The sequence below is a fragment of the Pongo pygmaeus genome, chromosome 1 (genome assembly GCF_028885625.2).
Source record: "Pongo pygmaeus isolate AG05252 chromosome 1, NHGRI_mPonPyg2-v2.0_pri, whole genome shotgun sequence".
Lineage (NCBI taxonomy): Eukaryota > Metazoa > Chordata > Mammalia > Primates > Hominidae > Pongo > Pongo pygmaeus.
In genome coordinates this window covers 132,795,412-132,822,540 of record NC_072373.2, presented here as the reverse complement: position 1 = coordinate 132,822,540, position 27,129 = coordinate 132,795,412, and the positions used below count along the sequence as shown (strand labels likewise).

The 27,129-nt window shown below is 35.6% G+C and overlaps 1 protein-coding gene across 4 annotated transcripts in view; it reads right to left on the bottom strand.

The window, feature by feature from the left end:
• DPYD (dihydropyrimidine dehydrogenase) overlaps positions 1–27,129 on the bottom strand; it is an 844,474-nt gene that overhangs the window by 151,946 nt on the left and 665,399 nt on the right. For all 4 annotated transcript variants that reach the window (XM_054437947.2, XM_063652706.1, XM_063652704.1 and 1 more), the window contains one exon: positions 4,842–4,984. In XM_054437947.2, the coding sequence (XP_054293922.1) occupies positions 4,842–4,984 (143 nt within the window). The remainder of the gene's footprint in view (positions 1–4,841; positions 4,985–27,129) is intronic.

Genomic DNA, 27,129 nt, shown 5'->3' with positions numbered 1-27,129 from the left:
TGTATGTTCACTGGAGCACTATTCACAATAGCAAAGACATGGAATCAACCTAAATGCCCATCAGTGATAGACTGGATAAAGAAAATGTGGTACATGTACACCATGGAATACTATTCAGCCATAAAAAGAATGAGATCATGTCATTTGCAGGGACATGGAGGGAGCTGGAGGCCATTATCCTTAGCAAGGTAATGCAGGAACGGACAACCAAATACTGCATGTTCTCACTTAGAAGTAGAAGCTAAATTATGAGAACACATGAACACATAGAGGGGAATGACACACACTGGGGCCTATCAGAGGGTGAAGGAAGGGAGGGGGGAGAGGATCAAGAAAAATAATGAGTACTAGGCTTAATATTTGGGTGATAAAATAATCTCCATAACAAACCACATGAAACAAGTTTACCTATGTAGCAAACCTGCACACGTACCCTGAACTTAAAATAAAAGTTAATAAAAAAGAAATCCAAGCCAATAGATAGTAAGCTAGTGAGACATTTCAAGGAGAAATGAGAGCTAAAAGGCTGCAATGTGGAGTGGGTCTAAGGGTCATGACAGCCATGTGATAGAAGTTCAGAGGAGGCAAGAGTAAGCCGTGGAGAGAACAAGAGTGGACAGAAATTTAGTTTCTTCTGAAGAAGAAATCACATGGCCCACAAAAGAGAGATGGCAAAGGTCTTGCCCCAGAACTGTCCTACTGGTTCTTGCCGTTCCAGTTCCAGGGTCCTTTCATGTCCAGAATACAATAGGCTTCATGTGCATAGTCAGTGAGTTTCTGATTTTCCATCTAAGAGGAGCCCAAGTAGAAACTGACATTTGAATAGTTATTTCACCATTCATTTCTATGAGGACACATAGCACTCCATGTATATTTACATACTAGAATCTGCACCCTGAGCACACATCTACACGCAGGACACATAACTCCCGTTTAGTTTTCTAAGATTTCAGTTTTCTTCTCTTCATAGAATCTTGACTCTAAGAGGTAAGCTATAGCCTGAACATGTAAGCTTTGAGTGGGCATGGAAGACTTGCGTATTACTAATATTCCCGTCTTACAGGTCCTGTGATGGAAGACAGGCAATATGTCTAGTTGGAAGAGTATTTGCTTTGTGGCTGTGAAACTCCAGATGGGAATTCTGGCTCCATTGCTAGTCATATGACTGCTAATAAAGACATACCTGAGACTGGGTAATTTATAAAGGAAAGAGGTCTAATTGACTCACAGTTCCACATGGCTGAGGAAGCCTCACAATCACGTGGAAGGCAAATGGTGAGCAAAGTCTTGTCTTACATGGCGGCAGGCAAGAGAGCATGTGCAGGGGAACTCCCCTTTATAAAGCCACCAGATCTAGTGAGACTTATTCACTGTCAGGAAAGCACAGGAAAGACCTGCCCCCATGATTCAACTACCTCCCACCAGGTCCCTCCCACAATATGTGGGGATTATTACAATTCAAGGTGAGATTTGAATTGTAATCTCACACAGAGCCAAGCCATATCAACCACTTTCATCCTCCAAGCCTTAGTTGATGTCAATAAAAAAAAATATTTAAAAATTTCACTTCAAGTAGGTTGTGGCAATACTGTATGTAGCAGCAATTACTACCAGCACATGGTAGACAGTCAATAATCTTTACTTCCATGTGTGACTTGCCCATGGTCACACCTGACAATGAGCAAGAGTCTCTTCTGAAACCCACTCATAACTCCATTGTATCCTTCAGCCCAGGTGTTTCTACATGTTGATGAAAATAAATTCAGGTGATACTCAAGGCTGGATACTGTTATCTTCCAGATTCTTTTTGAAGACACTGCTCCATATTCTTCCTTCCTTCTTGATATCCTAAGGTGCCTTCTTTTATCATTTCTTTTCTTCTGAAAAAGCTTCCTTTGGCCATTCTTTTAGTTAAGGATTCCTGGCAATACATTCTCTTAGTTTTTCTTCAGCTGAGAATGTCTTGATTTCTGGCTCATTTCTGAAGGATACAGGATTTTGAGCTGACAGTTCTTGTTTTAGCATTTGAAAAATGTCCCACTTCCTTCCAGACTCCATGGCTTGTGATGAGAAATCCACTGTTACATCACACTTCGGGGACTGTTGTGGGGTGGGGGGAGGGGGGAGGGATAGCACTGGGAGATATACCTAATGCTAGATGACGAGTTGGTGGGTGCAGCGCACCAGCATGGCACATGTGTACATATGTAACTTACCTGCACATTGCGCACATGTACCATAGAGCCTAAAGTATAATAATAATAATAACAATAATAATAAAAAAAAGAATTGTTTGTCACCAATAAGTAAGGTGTCATCTTTCTCTTGCTGTTACCGAGGTTTTATCTTTTTCTTCAGTTTTCAGAAATTTGAATATGATGGATTTTGGTATGGATTTCTTTGAAGCTGCCCTCTTTGGAAGTCTACCTTGACCTCTTGAATCTACAGGTTTATGTCTTTTGCAAAAATTGGAATATTTTCAGCCATTATTTTTTTTCCATTTCTGCCTTTTTCACCTCTCCTCTGGGACTCTGAGGACATTAGTGTTACATCTTTTGTTATAGTCCCACAGTTCCCTGAGGGCTGTTTTCATTCTTTTCTTCAGTCTTTTTTTTTCTCTCTGTTTTTCATATTGGCCAATTTCTATTGCTCTATCTTCTAGTTCACTGATTCTTTCTTCTGTTCTCTCATTTTACTATTGAGCACATCAGTTGAGTTTTGTATTTAAGTGACTGCATTTTTAAGTCCCAAATTTTCATCTTTATATCTTCTATTTCTTTCCATGAGACTTTCTGTTGTTTCATTTGTTTCAATCATGCTTGTAGTTGCTTGTTAATGCAATTTTATAATGGAGGCTTAAAATATCTGCCAGATAATTATAGTATCTCTGTCATGTTAACGTGGGCATCTATCAATTCTTTTTTATGATCCAGCTGAGGTTTTCCTGGGTCTAGGTATCATGAGTAATTTTTAATTGAAATCTTGACAATTTTGGTATAATATTAAGAGACTCTTGATTTCATTTAAACTTTGCTTCTGCTAGCTTTCCTTGGTGTCAGTCTGGCAGGGGAAGTGGAGAATGCCACCTCCTTAATGCCAGATAGAAGCCCAGGTATTTTACTTGGCTTTCTTGGACACCCGAGGGGCATGACTCCTGGTTACTGCTGGGAGAAGGTGAGAATTCTGGCTCTCCAGTAAGCCTGCACTGGCACACCCCTGGCTAAGAGATGCAGGCACGCCTTGTTGCTGCTCCCTACTTGGCCTTCACTGACACTGTAAGAAGGAGGAAAGGAGAGTGGCCTTATTACCACACAGTGATGATGAAGGTCCTGAGTCTGCACTAGACCTCCTCTACTACTACTGCAGAAAGGGGGAGTAGTAGTACTCTCAGGTGAGGGTAGAAGTCCAGGCTTCTGATATGGGATGGGGGTGAGGGCTCATTTTTGCCCAGTGGGGATGTGAGACTGCTTGGTGAGGGTGGACGTCTAAGATCCCTACTTGTCCTCTGCTTGCATGGATGGGTGTAGGGATGGAATATTTATCTGTGGTGTTGGGTGGAGCAGGGAAGTTATGTCTAAAAGCTCTCTCTCTTGCTAGGCTGCCCCTTTCCTGGTTCTTTGGCTAGAGAGAGCAGGCTTTTCGTCTGCGCCTATTGTTGTTTCTGGGTTGTTGAGCTTCTTTGGCTCCAAGTGTGAGATGAGATATGTGAGGAAAAAAAATCCCAGGAAACTCACCACTGTATTGTTTCTCGGGTCTTGAGATCCCTAGCCAATCTGCCTTCTCTTCACCTTTCAGTCTTCTTAGATCATCAGTTTTATATATAAGAGTTTTTAGTTGTATTTAGTGGGAGGCATAGAGAAAAGTACATCTATTCCATCTTCTTGGAAGCAGAAGTCTGCCTCCATTAGCTTTCTAATACATAGTATTTCCACCATAGATTGTAGATATTTCATAGAACAATGTTAATTCTGATTGTCAAATTAGCAACATGAACTATCTACACTCTACCCTTTTGCCAGAGAATATGTGATGCTAAACTTTCTGCTTTCCGATTACCACCCATGCTAAGTAGTGAGAAGTCATTATTAAGGGAGTATTACCAGAGTGTTCACAGTCTAGTCATATAAAAAGCTTGGTCTCTAGGTCGATTCAGACTACAAAACCTGAATGAGAAATTCTTATGCTAAAATGTGCTGACAGTACTAAGCCCATGTTGAGCAACATTATTTTTAAAAAGTATATGAATAATTTTTAAAGTCCTAATTTTTATTATTTTAGGGGTATTATTAAGAGTACAATTCTCTACATCTCACAGCATCCCTTTAAGAGGACAAGGGAAGAAAGAAGTTCCCTCAGCTTTGTACCACAAGAAGCTGAACAATCAATTTATTTTAATATTTTAAAAGTTATAAAGCCAATAATTTCCTTCTTTGGCTGCCAGGAATCTCAGGATGAAATTTGGTAATGACAGATTTTCATACCCTTGATTTCATTTTGTTTTTCAATTGAGATTTTACTTTTACCCAGATTTCCTCATGTATTGTTTTTCCAGGAGGACAGTACGCATTTTGGTACCTGATCTAATTTATTTCAGGATCACATGGGTGAATAAATGTATTAAGAAAAGACAGTGGGTTCATAAGCCCTCAACAGGACAGGAAATAAACCTCAGGTCTCTTCATAACTTGTCAGAGGAACTTAATACATGCTGCCATTTTGATCCCAAATGGCCTCCTTTTCAAGAGGCCCAAAAAAGAATCTATTTTTTTTTTTGTCACATAACTTACATTGTATTTGTGAGATGGAGATTTTTAAAAGGGACAGACAAACACAATGACTACCTGGAGGACCGAAGCACCACTATGGAGAAACTGAAGACCACTTTCAGCAGAGTCAATTCCACCAGTAGCCAAAATGGGAAATCCAGGCAGAGCACGAGCAATGGAAGTCACAGCTCTCAAAGCAATAGGTCTGATTGCTGTCCCTACACAAAATCAGAATAATCAATGGTTAGCACACTGACCACTTGAGTATACTGTCTTATATTCCTTCTATTACTATCATGTGATGACAGTGTCACTGGACAAATTTCAAATTACTTTATCTCTGTTTAAGATGTATACATATGTAGTGTATAAATGTTATGTTTTAAAGCATGTTAATTTGTTAATAGATGTTTATTTTAAGGACTTTGATACTAATATTGAATTTAGACATGTTATACAAGTAGGTATAGCAAACACAGAATTCTCTATGCACACATATTACATGCATATTACAATTTGATATACAGTAATGTGTAAAAGATTGCATAGAATATTTGAGCATCAGTGGCTCACGCCTGTAATCCTAGCACTTTGGGAGGCCGAGGTGGGTGGCTCACCTGTGGTCAGGAGTTTGAGACCAGCCTGACCAACATGGTGAAATCCCATGGCTACTAAAAATACAAAAATAAACATTAGCCAGGCGTGGTGGCAGGCGCCTGTAATCCCAGCTACTTGGGAGGCTGAGGCAGAAGAACTGCTTGAATCCAGGAGGCGGAGGTTGCAGTGAGCTGAGATCACACCATTGCACTCCAGCCTGGGTGACAGAGTGAGACTCTGTCTCAAAAACAAACAAACAAAAAACAAGGAACAGCAGATTTTGAAAAGAAAAACAATCACATATAGTACATCAATAGAGATACAGCTATGTTATGTTTCTTTAGAGTACAAAGCAGATGTTGTGAACATAGACTGTAAAAAAAGGCAAGGTGCTGATGAACTTACAGATTCCATGTTGCTTTTTATATGTACTTCCCACAATTTGAAAAAAAAAAATAGGGAGTCTAATCCAATTTTTCACATATTAGAAAGTTTTAATCAAGTTAAAGAGAATTTACTAGAATCCAGTAATTAGAGTGTATGCATTTAGTTTTTGAATATTTAACTAGCCAGACATTACCAGTATACTATTCCCTAATAGTAATAAAAATTGTATGGATAGAAAGAATACTTTGGGGCTATTTTTAAGATGAATATATTGTACTAAAGCTACTTTGAATTCTCAAATGTTAAACATCCCAGAGTACATTAATGCTTTCATAATAAAGGAATATAATTTGATATTCCTAGTGTTCCCTTATAAGTCAGGGGTCCTTTAAGCATTTTCTGAACTAAAGACAGTTCAACTTACACAAGAATTTGACATTGGCTTAAACCAGGGCTTCACAAACAACATAAACAAACAACTGGTTCAGCCTCATGTGGTGAGTTCTTTGTCATCACCTCCACCACCACTAGTCACCAGCAATATCAATATATATTTACTGGAGTGCCTACTCTGAGGTAGCACACACAGCCTTCCTTTAAAAAATGGCCAGAACTTAAAATTAAATTAAATTAAATTAAAAAAATAAAATAAAATAAATAAGAAAAGAAACAAAAAGTTAAAAGAAAGCGCTTTCAATCTGAAAAGGCTAGATAGCATATGATTCCAACTATATGACATTCTGGAAGAGGAAAAACTGTGGAGACAGTAAAAATATCAGTGGTTTAAGGAGTGAACGGGAGGGATAAATAGGCAGAGCAAAGAGGATTTTTAGGACAGTGAAAATACTATATATACTATAATGGTGGATGCATGTTGTTATACATTTACACACACACACAAAACACACTTAGAGAATGTATCTGTTACACTCGTAGAATGCACAATACCAAGTGTGAAACCCATTGTAAAGTTCAGACTTTGGGTGGTTAGGCTATAGGTGTCAATGCACTTTCATGGATTACAACAAATGTATCACTCTAGTGGGGAATGTTGATAATGAGGGAGGTCATGCATGTGCTGCAGCAGTGGATATATTGAGTATCTCTGTATCTTCCTCTCAATTTTGCTGTGAACCTAAACTGCTCTAAAAAATAAAGTGTAAAACAGAGGCTGGGAGTGGTGGCTCACGCCTATAATCCTAGCACTTTGCGAGGCCGAGGCAGATGGATCACCTGAGGTCAGGAGTTTGAGACCAGCCTGGCGAACAGTTTGAGACCAGCCTGGCCAACACGGTAAAACCCCATCTCTACAAACAAAGACAAAAATTATCTGGACGTGGTGGCGGGCGCCTATAATCCCAGCTACCCGGGAGGCTGAGGCAGGAGAATTGCTGGAATCCGGGAGGTGGAGGCTGCAGTGAGCCGAGATTGTGCCATTGCCCTCTAGCCTGGGCAACAAGAGCGAGACTCCGTCTCAAAAAAAAACAAACAAAAAAAATTCGATGGCTTTCTTTTTATCCTGTTCATATCTGTTTCAGATAAAATTGAACGTTTGCATGACTAATGCTTTTCTACTCAACACAAAAATGTTTGTGGAAATGTCTACTTGTGGCTCCCACACCTAAAACATCTTCCTCTACATATTACTATAGTATTCCTTAGTTAGGAATATTCAATGCTGACATTTCAAAATTCATAATAGACATTTTGAATACAAAGTATTAAGTTGGGCAAATTAGAAACTGGACATTAAGATTCTACTTCTATATTATTTATCAGTGATTCCTCACAGTTTTTATGTTTTAACCATAAAAAGGCTAATAGTGGACAGAATTTATAGTGAGAATACAAAAACACACATATATATACACATATATTTAGTTATACTAAAGGAAATCTACATAACAAAAGTTAAAGGAAAGCATTTTTTAAAGAAAGCTATAACAAACTTTTTGATAGACACACAGCTATCTCTGCATAATATAACTGGCATAGTCAATACATACTAACCCAATGGCTTCTTTACATACACACTACTTTGAAGTAATAAAGAAATATTGAGTTTTTTTCCCCCTTATTTAGTTGACCCAAGAGAGTAAATTTGAGCTAAGTAGATAAATAATTTATTTCTACCTCCACTGTTAGAAGACTATCATTAACAGTAAGGGGTAAAATTTCAAAGTGGTATACAGGGATTTGGCCACATATTCTATTGATATTAATGGACATAAAATGGCAACACAGCTTTGAAAAATTAACCAGTGACACTTAAAGGGCAACATTATTACACAGGTGTTAAAAAAATCAGCAAATTCTTACTGGCATTTGAAGATGTTCAATTAGGTCAATAAGACATTTTCTAATTTATGCTTTTCTTCCTTTCTAAGGCTTTTATAATGTACCTAATACACAGAAAAACTTTTCAAAAAATAAGAGTATTTTTTCAAGTTAAGAGTAATTATGTTCTCTGAGGAAATGAGATCCAAAAAATGAAGAAATGATCTCTCTGTTGCTGGACTACCGTAAATTCAGTTTTTATTTCTATTATAAACCCAATTTGATTTTTTATAACTCAACAGATTTAATATGAAATATAATCTACCTGTTCTCAGCATTTTTATGGAGAATAGGTTTTAAGAATGACTTCATCCACTAAGAACGGTTTCTAGAAAGAAAATGAAGGTATATAAAAAGATCTTTCTAAATTGCTATATAGAATTTATTTTTAGTTTTAAAATGACAGAAATGAAATAATAATAGGTTCAAGATAAAAATAAACTGTTGGTTTAAAGAAAATACATATATCAATGCCATACAAAATTGTACATATGCCAATTAAAATCATGAATACTTCCTGAATTACAATTATCGAGATAAAGGTCTTTCAAAATTTTGTCACTGCTACAGTGATTAATGATTTTAGACCAAAGACTAGGGAGGAAGAAGCCAGTGTGAGAAGTTCAAAGAATGTGTATGCGGGCTCTATCCTTAAGGAAACAACAAGGTTTAAATCAAGAAATTGAAATCCTATACACTTAAGTGAACTAACAGGTAACATGCAATTTAAATTAAGCCCTCATCTACATGGGGTGGCCAGATGATCCTAATGGGGAATTCAGTTACATCAAGCCATTCTGCTTCAACTGTGTGGAATCCTCCAATAAAAATCAAGCCATTTTAATTGGAGCATTTAGTCCATTTACATTTAAAGTTAATATTGTTATGTGTGAATTTGATCCTGTCATTATGATGTTAGCTGGATATTTTGCTCGTTAGTTGATGCGGTCTCTTCCTAGTCTCAATGGTCTTTACATTTTGGTATGATTTTGCAGTGGCTGGTACCGGTTGTGCCTTTCCATGTTTAGCGCTTCCTTCAAGAGCTCTTTTAGGGCAGGCCTGGTGGTGACAAAATCTCTCAGCATTTGCTTGTCTGTAAAGTATTTTATTTCTCCTTCACTTATGAAGCTTAGTTTGGCAGGATATGAAATTCTGGGTTGAAAATTCTTTTCTTTAAGAATGTTGAATATTGGCCCCCACTCTCTTCTGGCTTGTAGGGTTTCTGCCGAGAGATCCGCTGTTAGTCTGATGGGCTTCCCTTTGATGGTAACCCGTCCTTTCTCTCTGGCTGCCCTTAACATTTTTTCCTTCATTTCAACTTTGGTGAATCTGACAATTATGTGTCTTGGAGTTGCTCTTCTCGAGGAGTATCTTTGTGGCGTTCTCTGTATTTCCTGAATCTGAATGTTGGCCTGCCTTGCTAGATTGGGGAAGTTCTCCTGGATAATATCCTGCAGAGTGTTTTCCAACTTGTTTCCATTCTCCCCATCGCTTTCAGGTACACCAATCAGACGTAGATTTGGTCTTTTCACATAGTCCCACATTTCTTGGAGACTTTGCTCATTTCTTTTTATTCTTTTTTCTCTAAACTTCCCTTCTCTCTTCATTTCATTCATTTCATCTTCCAGGGCTGATACCCTTTCTTCCATTTGATCGCATCGGCTCCTGAGGCTTCTGCATTCTTCACGTAGTTCTCGAGCCTTGGTTTTCAGCTCCATCAGCTCCTTTAAGCACTTCTCTGTATTGGTTATTCTAGTTATACATTCTTCTAAATTTTTTTCAAAGTTTTCAACTTCTTTGCCTTTGGTTTGAATATCCTCCCGTAGCTCGCAGTAATTTGATCGTCTGAAGCCTTCTTCTCTCAGCTCGTCAAAGTCATTCTCCGTCCAGCTTTGTTCCGTTGCTGGTGAGGAACTGCGTTCCTTTGGAGGAGGAGAGGTAACTTACCTGCACATTGGGCACATGTACCATAAAACCTAAAGTATAATAATAATAATAATAATAATAATAATAAAAGAAAAAAAAATCAAGCCATTTTGAGTTCCTACGTTTTGAAACAAGCTGCAGGTTCGAACAAACAAACAAAAAATGAACTGGACTTATGAGTTGCAACATTGCTACCAAGAACTTTGCTTTGCATTATGTGGCTCTCCTGGTGGACTAGACTGAACTGTAACTTTTGGTCTCTAATCATTCTAGGCCCTCCATGTAGTCACAATTTAAAATATAAATTAGTGTGTTGAATTCATAGATTACCTTAGATAAACTACACAGAACATTTTTGAATTGATTCATGTTTCAGAAAAACATTTTAGTAAGCCAGAGATTTTGAATTAAGTTAATCAATCTGATTTTGATGAAAAGTATTTTTCTTAAGAAAATGAACTCTCATTTGTCAGATATCATTTTAAATACAATTTCAGAAACGCTATCATTGGCTATAATATTATATATTGATATATGTGTATTAATGTATTATGACAATCAGGTTCCTTACTCAGTCTTCATTTATCCATTCATTTGTCTATCCACAAAATATTTTTTAAGCACCTATGGCTTTCATTTCCTGGTTCATCAGTTCGTGTCCTAACTATATATCTATGCTTGACTCACAAAACACCAGGTCTTATCATTGTAGTAGGTTATTTCAAGGTAATAATTTGAATCCAGTTATTCATTTTCTACCAGTATTCCATTAGAAACAATTCACATTTGTTAGAACATTATACATTTTATAAATACTATTAATATGAATTCTATCAAGAAGGCAATTTGAGGATGAACTAGTTACCAACATCAGAGAGACAACTGGGCCAACTGCTGAGGTTCAAATCTTAGTTCCATTTATAAGCTGTGTGACTTTGTGAAAATTTTTAAATCCCACCGAATCTCAATTTTGTCATCTATTAATTAATAAAAATTGTAATAACGTCTTCATAGAGCTGTTTTGAAGAATAAATTACATAATATATATAAAAGGCTAGCACATAATAAAAATTGTAGAAGTGTTTGTTGTTATAATTTGTACTGCCCTCAAGGACAATTGATTTCAGAGGGAGCATTTATGTAGTTTACTTTGACATTGCCTTCTGTGTTCTTGTGTGTTTAGTGATGCAATTAAAACCAATTTTTAAATTGGAGACAAAAGCATGATGCATATGAAGACAGAACTTTATCCTCTGAAACCTTAAGAGGACCATACATGTCCCCTCCTTTTTCTCTTTTCCTAACAGCTGTCATTTAGCAGTGTCATAATGTTGATGAAGATTACTTTGACTCCAAAGGAAAAAAAGCCTCAAAAGGCTGACATCAATATATTTAAGAATTTTTTTTTGAGAAACAAAATGTCCACAGATTTTAATTACAATATCTGAACTTAAGTTTATTGGTGAAAAGGAGGCAGAGATGTACTTCGCATGACTAAATCCTTGAAGAAAAAAGGAATTTTTAATGAGCAAGAGAGTGTGGAACATATGCTAAATAACTGGAATTTTGAATAATTGAGTTTAATTCTGTTTGTCTTTTTCCCCGTAATCATTTGACTCCTAGGACAGCGACTGTTACACAATTAATTGTTAGAACTAAGTCCACAATAAACTCCCTGATAATAGCTCTAGCTGGCAATAAAACAGAAATTGGGTTATAATACTCATTCGTGCTCACTGTGTATGCAAAAAGAAAATGTAGTTTTAATTTGCTTACATTAATTAAAATATAATGAATTAAGTGGATAACAAATTCATTAGAAATTGAACCTTGACTGTCTAATTGTTAATAGTTTTAACATCATCCAGAAGAAAAAAAATTAGTAAATCAAGAATTTCAAGGATTTAGGAGGTGAGAGATTGATTTTTATAAACTACATATAAATGAAGCACCAACAAATTTATGCTTTACTAAAATAAGTGTAAAATGTTAATGAAGTTAATATACTAATAAATACATGAGACACAGCTATTTAAAAATAACATCTTTACACATGGATTAAGGTCCTCTGAGAATATTTGCATAATTCAACCAGAAACTGAAGTACTAAAAGGATCTAGGGTTATATGTAGAGATGTGTAATTTAAAGAGAAGAAATGGAAAAAATGAAGTTGATTATTTGATGTTATTTTAGTTTTTTCAGAAAAGCTAAAAATTTTCTTCTGAAAATGTTTTAATTTTAGTTGAATTTTTTATGTTTTCTCCAAGTCTTCATATCTTCATAGCTATGTTTATCTGCTTCATAAGGCATTCAATATGTTCCTAGTGGATTCATATTAAATAACTCAGTACCTAGCATGTGTCAGGCATTTATTTTTACCAAGAGAATTAATAATATTCACCAAAGAGGGCCATTCTCCTTTCTGAAAGTGTCAGCTACTGTTAGTGGAATGAGTAGGATCACTCATTCATAGAGTGATTTCCATGTGCAGACACTGAGGCAGGGGCTTCATGTACACTGTGTACTTTAACCCTTATAACTCTGAAGCTAGGCGCTGTCCTCTCTATTTTGTACATAAAGAAAGAGAAGCTCAAGCAGAATAAATAACTTATCCAGTGTCACGTAGTTTGAAAAGGATGTAATACGATTAAAAATAAAGTCTCTGCAACATGAAAGTTCCCATTTTCAGTTATTATTGAGAAGTGACAATGCAGCAATTACAAAAAGGACCATCTTTGGATTATTGTTGCCTAAGAAAACTAGTATCAGTACAGACTGATGCTATGAGAACACAGAGGAAGTCCAACCAATTAGGTGTAAGTCTCAAACCATTTGCTTTATACAATTGTAGCTTTGAGCAAGCTCCTCAACTTCCTAAAACATTGGTTTTCCCTAATTGAAAAACAAGGACATTAATACTAATAATATTCCAGGGAGTTGGGATGTATTCGATGATACAACTCATGGGAAAGACTTGGCACAGTGCCTAGCTTATACTGTATATAAGCTAATATTAGTGTCAAAGCCAGAGAAAATTGATCAGAAAAATAAACATTCAGCTATAACACATATAAAGATAAACACTTAATTTTTAAGGGTTGTTAATATTCATTCCTAGATATAACATTTGGGGATCTTTTTGTAATCCACATGTTATTTCATTGGTTTCAAAATTATGAATATTCATAGCTTGAGTCTATGGTAGTAAATGTGTGTATCTGTGTGAATAAATCTTTATTAGATTTTTAAGTGTAATTTGCAACGTGTGTGTGTGTGTGTGTGTATATATATATATCTTCTAAGTCTTTTTTGAAGAATCTGTTCCATTAGTGCTTAGACACAAAGTTACATATACAACAATGTTCCTGGAAGTATTATTTTCTGTAGCAAAATAGTGGAAAACAATCTAAAGGATCACGAGTAGTTACTCTATTAAATAAATTATAGTTCATCAATATATGATATTCTAGAAAACCTTTAAAATTGACATGCAAATAGGCAGGCCGCGGTGGCTCACGCCTGTAATCCCAGCACTTCGGGAGGCCGAGGCAGGTGGATCTCGAGGTCAGGAGATCGAGACCATCCTGGCTAACACTGTGAAACCCCATCTCTACAAAAAATACAAAAAAATTAGCCGGGCGTGGTGGCGGGCGCCTGTAGTCCCAGCTACTTGGGAGGCTGAGGCAGGAGAATGGTGTGAACCCAGGAGGGGGAGCTTGCAGTGTGCCGAGATTGCGCCACTGCACTCCAGCCTGGGTGACACAGCCAGACTCTGTCTCAAAAAAAAAAAAAAAAAAAAAAAAAAAAATTGACACGCAAATAGCTCTAATTTATAATGCTAAGAGTTAATCACAAGTGGCAGAGCAATATATATGGTATGGTCCCATTGTTGGCAAAAAACGTATGTGATTACATTTAGTATGTGTGCATGTAAATGCATATAATGTTGAATTTCATACTGTTCACCGGTATCATCTCTGGGAAAGGGGGTGAGTCCTGCAGTAAAGGGGTTGAAGACCTTTCAAGTTTATATATATATATATACTTTTTATTGTTGGATTCTTTTTGATAAAACAGTGTTATAATTGACTTCTGTAGTAAAAATATCTATTTTTATAATGTTCCTAAAATTCACCTTACAAGAATAAGCATCATCAGAATATATGATGTGACATTTTTATATATGAGTGATACATACAGTGATTCTATCCTCTGTACATTACAAAGAACATGTTTGGTTCTGTGTCCAATATTTTAGATAAAGATCTACCAACACAACAGAGTGAATAGGATGATCTCTCTTGATCTGTCTTTCTCACACACATATCATATATATCTATATAGTGATTAAAAGAAATCCTATAAATGGTCTCCAAATATTTGAAGGATAACCATGAACAAAACGGCTTATCCTATGTAGAAAACTGGAACGAGCAATTCAGCATACACGATCGATTTTATTATTCTTATTTTTATAATCAATTTATTGTAAATTCAGCAATGAAAGCAGCTACAATGGAACTTCCCTATTCCTTGAATCTTGATGGCTACTTGACAGCAAGATGCAACAGAAAGACTTCTCTGTACTACAGGAAATATTGGATTAGTTTTTCTCTTCCAATTCAAAATCTGGGGATACTACAACTTCTTCTTGGTAGTTTAAGAGCAATTTTACATGCTTTATAGTTTTCCAATAGATACCAGTGATTAACTTAGAAAAGAAGCAAGTATGAGTTAACTTTTAAGATTAAATATGTTAAATATAAGTGCTCCTCTTTTGAATGCTTTCTAATTGACAGATATTTTCCTATTTATTTTTGCATACATTGTGCTGGTAACATTACTATGAAATAGGTATTTCTGTCTCTATTTTTATAGATGTGTAAACTGAGATTCAGTAGGGATAAATGCCATATCCTCAAGATCACTCTGTTAGAAAGTATGGGTCCAGGATTTGCATCCAGGCCTACCTGACTCCCAACACCATGCTCTTAACCACAATGCTATGCTGCTTCCTGATTTTAAATGTCTGGATATAAATCAAGCTTTAGAAAGAAGAGTTAATAATAATAATTGTTATAATTAATAAAGATATATTATCCAGGTATGATAAAACCATAAAAATCAACATTATAGAAAAATAGACATTATATTAATTGTTGGATAAAAATTAAATTAGAAGTAGAGTAGTTAGTAATTGTATAACTAGAGTAACCATACAGCCCAGTTTGCCCAGGAGAGTCCCAGTTTATTATACCTGCATTTATTTGTAATTACATGATGTAACAATAGCTATCTTCCTTTGGTCTAAAAGTATCCCAGTTCAGATGATAAATTAGAAAATCATACTAGCTATAACTAAAGATAATTATGTCCAAGAATAATAGGACAAAGACAATTACAGAAGCAAAGTGAAATTTGTTTTAGAACCAAAACCAAATTTATGAGGAGCTTAGAAACTCACTATACTGTCCAAGACTCAAAAGATGGCATGAAGAGCTAAATGTCTTTAAATTTGTCACTAGAGAGAAAAATATACCACATTTACTAGGCATAGTGTATATGTATGTTCTTTCTATTTTCAACCTGTAGGTGGCCACCACAAGCTACGCTTATTAAACAACTCATTAGTAGCATTTTCAATACTGTCATCTTCAGATAATTAGCAATTTATTTAAATAACCAATTTCTGTAGAAATAATTGCCATGAAATGCCCTGAACCTACTTTTTATAAACTATAATAAAAGTGTTAAGATAATCCCTGACATTTGCAAATGCCATTAGTTCACCTTTCCTTTTGATAGTGCTATGGCATTATGTTTAAACAATTACCCGATAACACAGCAGTTTAATGAAACAGTACAGTAAGCACATTCTTCAATATGGCCAGAGAGGACATTCAGATTTAGAAAGAAATCCAGTGTGCAGAGACGTTTTACCCAGAGGAAAAACACAGCTAAAAGAAAAAGAATTACTGAATTAAGGACATTATTGCTGTTTCCAAGTTGGTTTAGTTTCCATGGTAGATGCCATATCATATGTACTCTCTTTGGAAACAAGAAAGGAGAGTTTTACAAGTTGATTTATGTGATAGGCTGGTGTAAACTATAATCATATATATCTACGAATATGTATAATACCTTCATTGTATTATTTGCTCTATAACCTTGATGCAGGAACAAGTAGTAAATTTTTCTTACTATCAATCTTAAATGTGCTTTTACTTTAAAAATGGTGTGCACTTTCAAAGTAGAGTTATTGAGGAAACGCACAAATGGTTTTGCATCACAGCTAGTATTTATCATTTAAAATAGACCAGAGTTCTAACTCAGTTTCTTCCTTGCTATTCAGTTCCTTATACTATTAAGATCCATTGATGTGGGATTATACAGTGTGTCTTGGTTGCGAGTGGTAAAACTATTTGAAGCCTTTATAATTTTTAATCTGTTGTCCACTTCGTATGAAAAAATAAAATTAGAATTCAAAGCCAGTGGCAATATTATTTTTATGGTTAGACTGAAATAACTTGAGAACCTATTAAGTACCAGTTGCTCTGCTAAATTACTCGATCGTTATTTATATCCTCACAACATCATTACAAGTCACATATACATTATCTCCATTTTACAGACAAGGAAATTCAGGCTCAAGGAATTAAATAGTATGTGCATGTAAGAAAGGCAGGGCTGTGTGGTTAAATAATGCATTACAACAATAAGACAATTAGTCTGCAATATCACCATAAAATTCACTGCCGGGTTTGAATATGAGGGCTTTTCTTTATTTCCAGATTAACACATGCCTCAATCTCTCCAAATAAGAGCTTCTGGCAATGCTTTTTGCCTACAATTTTAAAGGTTTACCTATAAGTATAAACAGAAGAACTTTTAGAAAAAGATATATTTCCCCAGCCAAGAAATTATTCTCACCTATGACAGACTTAGTGGACTTGAAGTAACATTTCTCATGTGATTTTGCTTAAGGATGTCCAGAGAAAATGTTACACAGCATAAAAATCTCACCATTCTATGTGTTTTCAAAAATGATTATTTGAGTAGAAGGAGGAAGATTATAATGACAGTGATAATGCCGATGACTGGAGTTTCATTTTACTCTTGGGAGAATCCAGGATAACAAGTGGGCATTACTCTGAGAACATACAGAAAAATAACAAAAAAGAGGTTCCACATCCATTAGGATCCTATTACTTCTTCCTTTGGAAAATCACAGTTTCTTTTCTCTCTGAAATCCTGTGCTCTGTTTACTCTGTGGGTGGTTCTATGGCCAGGGTGTCCATGGCAGCACTTGCTGTACTGTAAAACCATTCCTTTCACTCTCAGCAACACATTCTCTTTGACTTTACAAAGAATTACATGTGTTAATCTCTATGCTCTGTGATAACGCTGTGTCCCTCAGAGTCTACTGAAACACAGGGTGTACAGCAGTTGATGGCGTTTTGTTCTCTTCTTTGGCCCGGACAACTCTCAAAGATGTGGTGTGGACAAGCACATGTCTACCTGGGCCCTTATCTGAACCCTCTGAATCAATGCTCACTCTAAAACTGACCAGGCACTTTGAAAAAGAGAGATCCTACTGTTTAGTTGCTCTGTCAATTAGCTGACAATAACATTTCTTCCTAAATTTCAATAGGGTAAAAAATGAAAAATCATTTTCAGTCAAAATTATTTCTTGTACCCAGCACCATGGCTGTTGCTCAAAGGCAGCAGAAGAGATGTCTCTTCTCAGCAAGCTTATAAGGCTGGGTCAATAAGATGAAAAACATGGACAACCCATGTTCACATGCCCAATTTTGTGGGTCAGACAACAGACACTGCTGAAACTTAGAAGACAAGGAGAGCCAGGAAATCTGAGGTGGTCTAGGAAGGCTTTGAGGAAGATGCAGGACTTACTTCAGCTGGGCTCTTGAAAGATAAGTGGGTAGGTCTGGGGCTAAAAATTGGGATATTTCAAACTGTGGCAGAGGTTGGGAACAAGGTGAGAAAAATTGCAGATATAGTAATGAACAACTCATATTTATAAAACATGTTAACAGCAAAACTAAAGCAGCCTCTCAGGTTGGGAAATGGTATACAGTGCATTACATAGTGTAGGGATGTTGCCTCGTAGGCAGGAAAACAGCCTACCCTCAGCTCTCGCAGCTACCAATATCAATTTCTATATGGTATTTTACTTTTTAAGATGCATTAAAAAATATTGACCTAGTATAAGAATAAACAGGTTTAAATTTAAACAAAAGATCAAATGAGGGAAGTTCAAAGCTATTTATTGTTAATAAAAATAATATGGCTATTTTAATAGCAATTGTTAATTATTAATAAATTAATAAATATTGCTATTTACTGCCAATAAAAATATTTCTCAGGGGAGACTAAGGAGAATCTGTACTCTTTATACATGTCCCTGTCTGCAGCCTTTCTAGAGATCATAAAGATCTTTCTAGTCTGATGAAAAGTAATATTAGGATTTTTATCAAACAGAAGAGATAAGAATTACAACTGGAATAATATGATCCACTTTTTCAGAATATAGAGAGCTTATATAATGGAAGAGAACAAGTGTTCCATTCCATTCAACCATTCAGTAACTATTGCCAGTAATGTGAATTATCATTTTCACAGATGCATCTATACTTTTAACAAACATCATAAATACTGCAGGAATCTGTAGCATGTATTAAAAAGAGCATATGATCAAAAAACTAGGAAAGGAAAAAGAACTTAAGACTACATTATTTCAGACAAGATCTCCTAAAGTATTACCTAAAGGAACTGTAATACTACCCTAGAGCATGAGGATATGGAGCAGTCTGGCAACCTCTCTTAACATACCACAAGTCAGCTACACGCCAAAAATGGGAAGCTAGTTTCAAGCTGTGCATATCTGTGTGGCTCCTGAGACCCCTGATGTTTCAGGGCTTTGGACTACAAGCTGGGGATGTGCCTCAACCAAATGGATGATAAAAACTAGTAGTGATTTGTACAGCCACTGAGTAGGCATGAATTTCTAATGTACCCAATACAGAACCAAACAGAATAAAATAGAATAATCTATGTAAAGCAGGCAGCACAGTGACAAGCACATAGTAAATGCTTTAAAAATGCCATCACTACAGCTTCTAAAAATATAAAAGGATAATAATAGAACAATATGAACAATGTCATACAATGAACTCAACAGTTGAAGTGAAATGCACAAATTCCATGCAAAACACAACTAACCAAAACTGAGACAACAAAAAACAGAAAGTCAAAATTAAAAATAGATCCATAACTATTGCAGAAGTTGAATTCATAATAAAAAACATTTTCACAAGGCAAACCGCAAGCCCAGATGGCTTCACTGGTAAATTCTATTAAACTAAAGGAAGAAATAATACCAATCTTACACAAACTCTTGTAGAAGATACAGGAAGAATGAGCCAATCTCAACTCATTTTATAAAGCCAGTATAATCTCTTGATATTGAAACCTGACAAATAAATTAAAAGAAGATAAAATTATAGACCAATATCCATAGACCCAAATATCTGTATTAAATAAATTCAGCAATATATAAAAGGTGTAAAGCATAATGATCAAATAAAGTTTATCCCAGGAATATGAAGGTAATTTGATATGGTTTGGCTGTGTCCCCACCCAAATGTTGTCTTGAATTGTAACTCCCACACTTCCCACGTGTTGTGGGAGGAACCCAGTGGGAGGTGATTGGATTATGGGGGCGGGCCTTTCCTGTGCTGTTCTTGTGATAGTGAATGAGATCTGATGGTTTTAAAAACGGGAGTTGTGCTGCACAAGCTCTCTTTTTGCCTGCTGCCATCCATGTAAGATGTGATTGCTCCTCCTTGCCTTCCACCATGATTGCAAGGCCTCCCCAGCCACATGGAACTGTGAGTCCAATTAAACCTCTTTCTTTGGAAATTGCCCAGTCTCATGTATGTCTTTATCAGCAGTGTGAAAATTGACTAATACATGGTTTAACATTTGAAAATCAATTAATGTAATTCACCACAACTGAATAAAAGAAAAAAGACATATGAGTATCTCCAAAGGGTACAGAAAGTGTACACAGGAAAATTTGAAATCCATCCATGATGAGAACTGTAAGCAAAACAAGGGTGAGACTATCCTCAATTTGACAAAGAACATCTATAAAAAAAAACTATAGCTAAAATCAGACTTAATGTTAAAAAATTCTTTATCTATATACTCCTTATACCTTCTATATACTCTATTCCATATACTCACAAGAAGCAATTAGAAAGTTAAAAAATAATATTCACAATAGCACCAAAAAGCAACAAATAGGATTACATTTAGAAAAGATATGTAAGATCTGTACACTAAAAATATTTTGTAAAATATTTCTGAGAAAAATTGATGATACTTCAGAAAATAAAGAGACATACTATATTCATAGACTTGTTGACTCAATACTGTTAAGATGTTAAACTTCACCAAATTGATCTGTAGATTCAACACAACTCAAAACAAAAATCCAAAAAGATTTCTTTGAAGAAACTGATAAGCTGATTCTTAACATTATTTAAAAATACAAAGGATGTAGATTAGCAAAAACAATCAGGAAAGAAAATAACTCAAGGACACGATTTCATTTTAGGACTTGCTTTAAATTTATAGTAATAAAGACAATGGCATTAGAATATATGACAAATAAGTGAAAGAGAACGGAGTCCTGATATAGTCCCACAGATAAGGCCAATTAATTTTTGACCAAGGCAGGAAGTCAGTTCAATGAGGGGAAAAAAGTCATTCTAACAAATGGTGTGAGAAAAGCAGGATATTTGTAAGAGGAAAGAGGGAGAAAAGAAAAGAAAAAAATGAGACCATGGCCTCTACCTCACTTCACACACAGTTTTTTTTAAAGATTCAAGATGAATTGTAAATCAAAATGTAAAACTTGAAACCATAAAGTTCCCAGGGAGAAGAAAAGGAGAATATTTCTGTAACCCTGAATTAGGCAAAAATTTCATGGAAAGGATGTTAAAAGCAATGACTAATTTTAGAAAATATTGATAAACTGGACTTCAACAAAATACATCATTAAGAAAATAAAGAAGCCAAAGTCTAGAAAAAAATATATTCACACACATATATTTTAAAACCAACTCATATCTAAAATATATAAAGAACTAGAAACCAACAGTTAAAAGATTACAATAGACAAAATACTTGAACAATACTTTTAAAAAAGACATACAAATGATCAATAAATACATAAAAAAGTGTTCCAAATCAGGGAACTCGAAATTAAAATCACCATGAGACACCATTTTAGGCCCACAGGAATGGCCAAAAATCCAAAAGACTGATAACACCAAATGTTGACGACAATGTGGAACAAAAACTCTTCCATGCTGCTGGAAGGAGTATAAAATGATAAATCACGGCCAGGCACAGTGGCTCACGCCTGTAATCCCAGCACTTTGGGAGGCCAAGGCAGGCGGATCACGAGGTCAGGAGTCTGAGACCAGTCTGGCCAACACAGTGAAACCCTGTCTCCATAAAAATACAAAAAATAAGCCGAGTGTGGTGGTGTGTGCCTGTAATCCCAGCTACTCAGGAGGCTGAGGCAGGAGAATCACATGAACACGGGAGACGGAGGTTGCAGTGAGCCAAGATCACGCCATTGCACCCCAGCCCAGGCGACAATGCAAGACTCCGTCTCAAAAAAGTAAAAAATAAAAATAAATAAATAAATAAATAAACATAAATCACTTTGGATAATTGTTTGACAGTTTCTTTAAAAAATGACATACATGTATCCTATCACCCAGCAATTTCTTTCCTAGATATTCATTCAACAGTGAAAACAGAACTAAAAAAGTATATGTACAAAAATGTTCATGACAGCCTTACCCATAACAGCTCAAAACTGGAAACAACCAAAATATCTTGGAGAATGAATAAACAAATTTTGGTCAATTAATAGAATGTAAACTACTAGCAATAAAAATGAAATTTCTACTGATATATGTGACAATACTATTTTAAAAATTATATTGAGTGCAAATGAGGCCAGACATGTCCCCTACTCAAACACACATGGAGGTAGCAGGGAAGAAAGGTAAGAAAGAGAAAGAGAGAATAGAATGAATATTATTTAGTTTAAGTGAAGTTTTAGTACAGATAAAAAGAATCTATGGTGGTATAAGTCTCAGCTGGAGATGGAGAAATTGACTAGCAAGTAACCCAAGAGAACTTTCTGGTGTGAAGGAAATATCCTCTATCTTGTTTCAGATTGTGCTACTACAGATGTGTATCATTTTGAAAGCTAGCTTAGCTGAACATATATCATATCTGTGTATTATATTGTATTTAATTATACTCCATTAAAAATAAAAATATATGAATACATAAATAAGAAGTAGCAAAATGTCCATCTCAAAAGTGAGCATCTACTATATGAATCCACTTCTAAAAAATTCTTTTGATGGTCAGAATCTTTCAAATACTTCATTTTATGAAATAGGACGACATCTTCCCATTTGCAGACAGAAAATTAGTCTGTGGCAGGGCATGGTGGCTCATGTCTGTAATCCCAGCACTTGGGGAGGCCAAGGCAGGTGGGTCACCTGAGGTTAGGAGTTCGAGACCAGCCTGGCCAACATGGTGAAAACCCATCTCCAGTAAAGACACAAAAATCAGTTAGGCATGGTGGCGGGCACCTTTCCAGCTGCTTGGAAGGCTGAGGCAGGAGAATCGCTTGAACCTGGGAGGCAGAGGTTGCAGTGAGCCAAGATCGCGGCATTGCACTCCAGCCTGGCCAACAAGAGCGAAACTCTGTCTAAAAAAAAAAGAAAGAAAAAAAGAAAAAAATGAATCTGTGAGCTTATATTATAAAGGTGAATGGGACTGAAGATCATCATCTGCAGTACATCATGTAAGGTAAATCAATGTCAACTTAGATGACCCAGTGAGAGCAATTTTTATGGTGGTGTTGCTCTTGTTAATGTTTGTAATCTCATGAAATTTTGAGAGCAATGCTTTTAAAGAAGCCACATATATCACATATAAGCACGTACACACAAACATACACATACACACACACACATTGCCAGTGATAAATCACTAGTTACTAAGAATAAGGACACATGGAGTACAAAATGATGCACATATAAAGACAGGTATTACAGCTAGACTACGGCTAGACTATACCTCTAAATCATAACTCTTGAATTAGCCAGGCATGCTAAAAATCACTGTATTTAGAAAGGCACAGCTTCAGTGAGCCAAAGAAGCAGTTTGGCCCTTTGCTGACTGTAGTACTAAGTGAGACCCCAGAGCCAAATTTCAAAAACTGCCATCAACTGATCACAAATATTGTTAATATATAATAAGAATGTCTGTTTCTGCACTTTGTGCCCAAATTGGTATTTGAGTATATCTTTACCTCTCCAAAACAAGAGAGGAGTCACTCAAGGGTGTTATTCCTGTTAAAACCTTGTAGTCATAAACTTAACTTCCCAGACAAATCTTTAAGGAATATTTGGCTCATAGTTATGTCAAGTCTACGGTGGGTTTGTAATGAAATATCCTTTCTCTATTTGCTACTTTTCCAATCTTTAATGTTTTCTGATGAAATTTCAGGCTCTTGTCAAATTGAGGTCATTACTTTGTCTACTGGCATGGATATGCAGGCAAATTGGCTAGTGTGCAACCCTGGATGACTCAACTTATTGCCAAATGGCAGTTAGCTAACTTCCATTTGCAAGAAGAGGAGACAGCCCATTGTCAGGACCAACTTGGTGGGGAAGGGATATATGTCTGTGTCTGATGCACATATCTAAGCAAAATGTGATGCATATATTTTTCCACATTCATAGATGCTCTGTCTTGTTTTTTTCCAATTTATATTGTTGACATAAGTGTCTCATTGTCCAAATGCTTAAATTGTGTATAATAATTCCAAACAGCATTCAACCATTCAGATTTGGGCATTGGGCATCACAGATATGTTAAATCTACTTACAGAGGCAGAGCTAGAGCATGGTTTCCATGCCTTGAGGGGAGAGACATTTTTTAGTCACCTTTGCCAAAACCGCTATATACTGTTTTTCTCAACAGAGCTCAGAGACTCATTGTAATTGTGTAGAAGTCAACAGAAATCATATTAAACTATAACACTTTCAAATTTTTTCAAGTATATTTGCAATCCAGTGTAAATAGGGCCAATGGTCACAATGTATTTTTTTTGGAACACTAATATTTGTTTTACTCTAGGCAAGTGTTTTCACAGGCAGTAACTGGTATGAAAAAGATCTGCTTTCATTCTAGCAGATTATTTATTTATAAACTTCAAAATACAAATCATAAGACTCCCAGAATTCTAATTTACTAAATGCTGAACATATTACAAAGCAGTTCTTAAAATTTAAAATTTGAAAATGGAAATGTATTGAAAAAGTTTCAGAAAAAAATGATGTATTTCCCATATCCAGCACAAACTGAACTAGAGAAACATATTATGATTGCCAAAAAACGGGCTATCACTCTAAAGGCTGTAGGCAAACAAAATACTAACAAGTTTAATTATTCACAATGGCACATTTATGGAGAGTATAATGTCACGATCAATGATTACAAGCCCACACAAATAGCACTGTAATAATTCTACAAGGCATGTTCAGAAGTGAAATAATTTAGAATTTGAAATCAATAGCATTTATAGACATTGGGAAATGTCAAATGGAAAACGAATGCCAGTATTTGTATTCTTTCTGGAGCATTTTTACGTCTCAGCTTTTAATTATTCTTTAAAAGATTTTTTAGTATCTGAAAGCAAAAGCAAACATTTGCCCTTTCATGTCTCAACTAACTCTTTCAATAAACTTAGATATGTGAAGGTATTGTTTTATGTATGGAAAAATGAGAAGCCTTTGTGAGAGCTAAGGTTTTGCTAAGTGTTTCCCTTTAATTTCCCTTCTCTTGGCATCGCTCCCTTGTGCCATTCTCATCCTCCATCTCACAATGTTTTTGTTCCGTTCATTTCCCATCACTATTAGCATTTAAATTCAGGTTTTGGCACAAAAACTTTCCAACACAAGGCATTACTTTGGCAAATTCTTAAAATACTCCTTGTAATTACAGACAGGGTAAATTAGATGAGAAGTATATAGGGATTCTCTACACTATCTTTTCAACTTTTCTGTAAGTCTAAATTCATTCAAAAATAAACCTTTATTTTTAAAAGTTTCCCCTATATAACACTTGGATTCTTCTTGCTCTTATAAAAATATCAGTTTACCTATATTATTTGGCAAAAACAAGGACACAAACTTGTGAATATTGAAAATAATTCTTAAAAATATAACATTCATAGCTATTTTAATTAATTGCCATTTCCTAGCAAGGAATAATAGCTATAACAATAACTATCCTTTGTTGAATGAACTAAATATGCACACAGCACTCTATTAAGGCTTTTATTAATATTACTTAAGTTATTTTATCTAAATCTCACAGAATCTCCAGGAGCTATCACTTTTTATGCTAAAAATTGTTAAATATCTTGTCTTTATAAGAGTAACTGGAAGGTCTCAGATTCTACTCAAATATGTTGACTCCCAAACTAGTGCCATTTTTCACAAACTTTTTGCCTTCCTTCAAGAAGTTGATATTTGTATGTACCTATCGGCTCTAGGCATTGCACTGTACATATGCTGTTTATATACATACTTATTTGTACGAATGCTCAAAAATAACCCTGCAACAAGTTGCTATTAATTCTAAAAACGAAGGAAAAATCCTGACATTTTCTAGTAAAAGCTCTTCTAGTTACGAAACCATTTAACTGTCAACGCTGGTCTTTGCTGACACTTTTTTGGATTTCTGAAAAAAAAAAACTGTATTTAACCATTTGTCCATTAATGGAGTGATGTCCAATCACCTTATGTACCATCAAATTACCTATCAACAGAAAGAGAAAGAGAAGAAAATTTAATTTCAGGTTACTCCAGAAACTATGGCAACCAGGCTGTTTGGCAGCCAAAGGGTGTAAAATCCAGATTAGATAGATGGATGTATTTACATATTCACTTTTACATTAAACAGAGTGGATGACACATCCCTGTATAAAACCTATTATTTAAACACTTCAAGTGAAAAGTGTTAAAATAAATGGCTCATGACTTATGAAGTGTTAAAATAAACGTTTATTTCAACACTATACATGTCATAAGCCATTTATTTCAACACTCTCTACTTCAGAAGACTTACCCAGACAAGAAGAAAAGGTCTCACTTGCTAAGTGTATGTCAAGAGGCCAAGACACAGAAGATAAAACCGAAGTTTTGATGCTAGAGCTTTGGTATGTGGAAGTTCAGATCAGAAGGTGGAAGAGGAGGTTTGATGCTTAACACCTGGTAAAAGCTCTGTGGAAGTGGTAAACTGTTCATCATCACCACCTACATTGGCTTCATTTAGACATCATGTTTATCTTAAGTCCTTCTGAGAGTTTAGGGCATGCTTGAGTATCAAATTATGAATGAAATGCACTGTTTGGGGTGTTTCTGCAAAGATAATATATGTTTTATTTTAGGTCTCCACTTATTAGAGAAGGCTCATGTAACCAAAGTCTTCAGGGAGTAAAGCTTCAGGGACAAAGGCCCAGTTTCATAAGCATAAGTGCATACACTTATACAGTGCTTCCTATATGACAAGCTCTAGTGTAAGTGTTATACAAATATTAAGTAATTTAATCTTCACAATGTTTAGGAGGGTGATATGGTTTGGCTGTGTTCCCACCGAAATTTCATCTTGTATTCCCACATGTTGTGGGAGGGACCCAGTGGGAGGTAATTAAATCATGTGGGCAGGTCTTTCCCTGCTATTCTCATGATAGTAAGTCTCATGAGATCTGATTTATAAAGAGGAGTTCCCCTGCACAAGTTCTCTCTCTTTGCCTGCTGACATTCATGTAAGTTGTGACTTGCTCCTCTTTGCCTTCTGTCATGATTGTCAGGCTTCCCCAGCCATGTGGAACTGTAAGTCCATTAAACCTCCTTCTTTTGTAAATTGCCCAGTCTCAGATATGTCTTTATCAGCAGTATGAAAACGGACTAATACAGAGGGGTA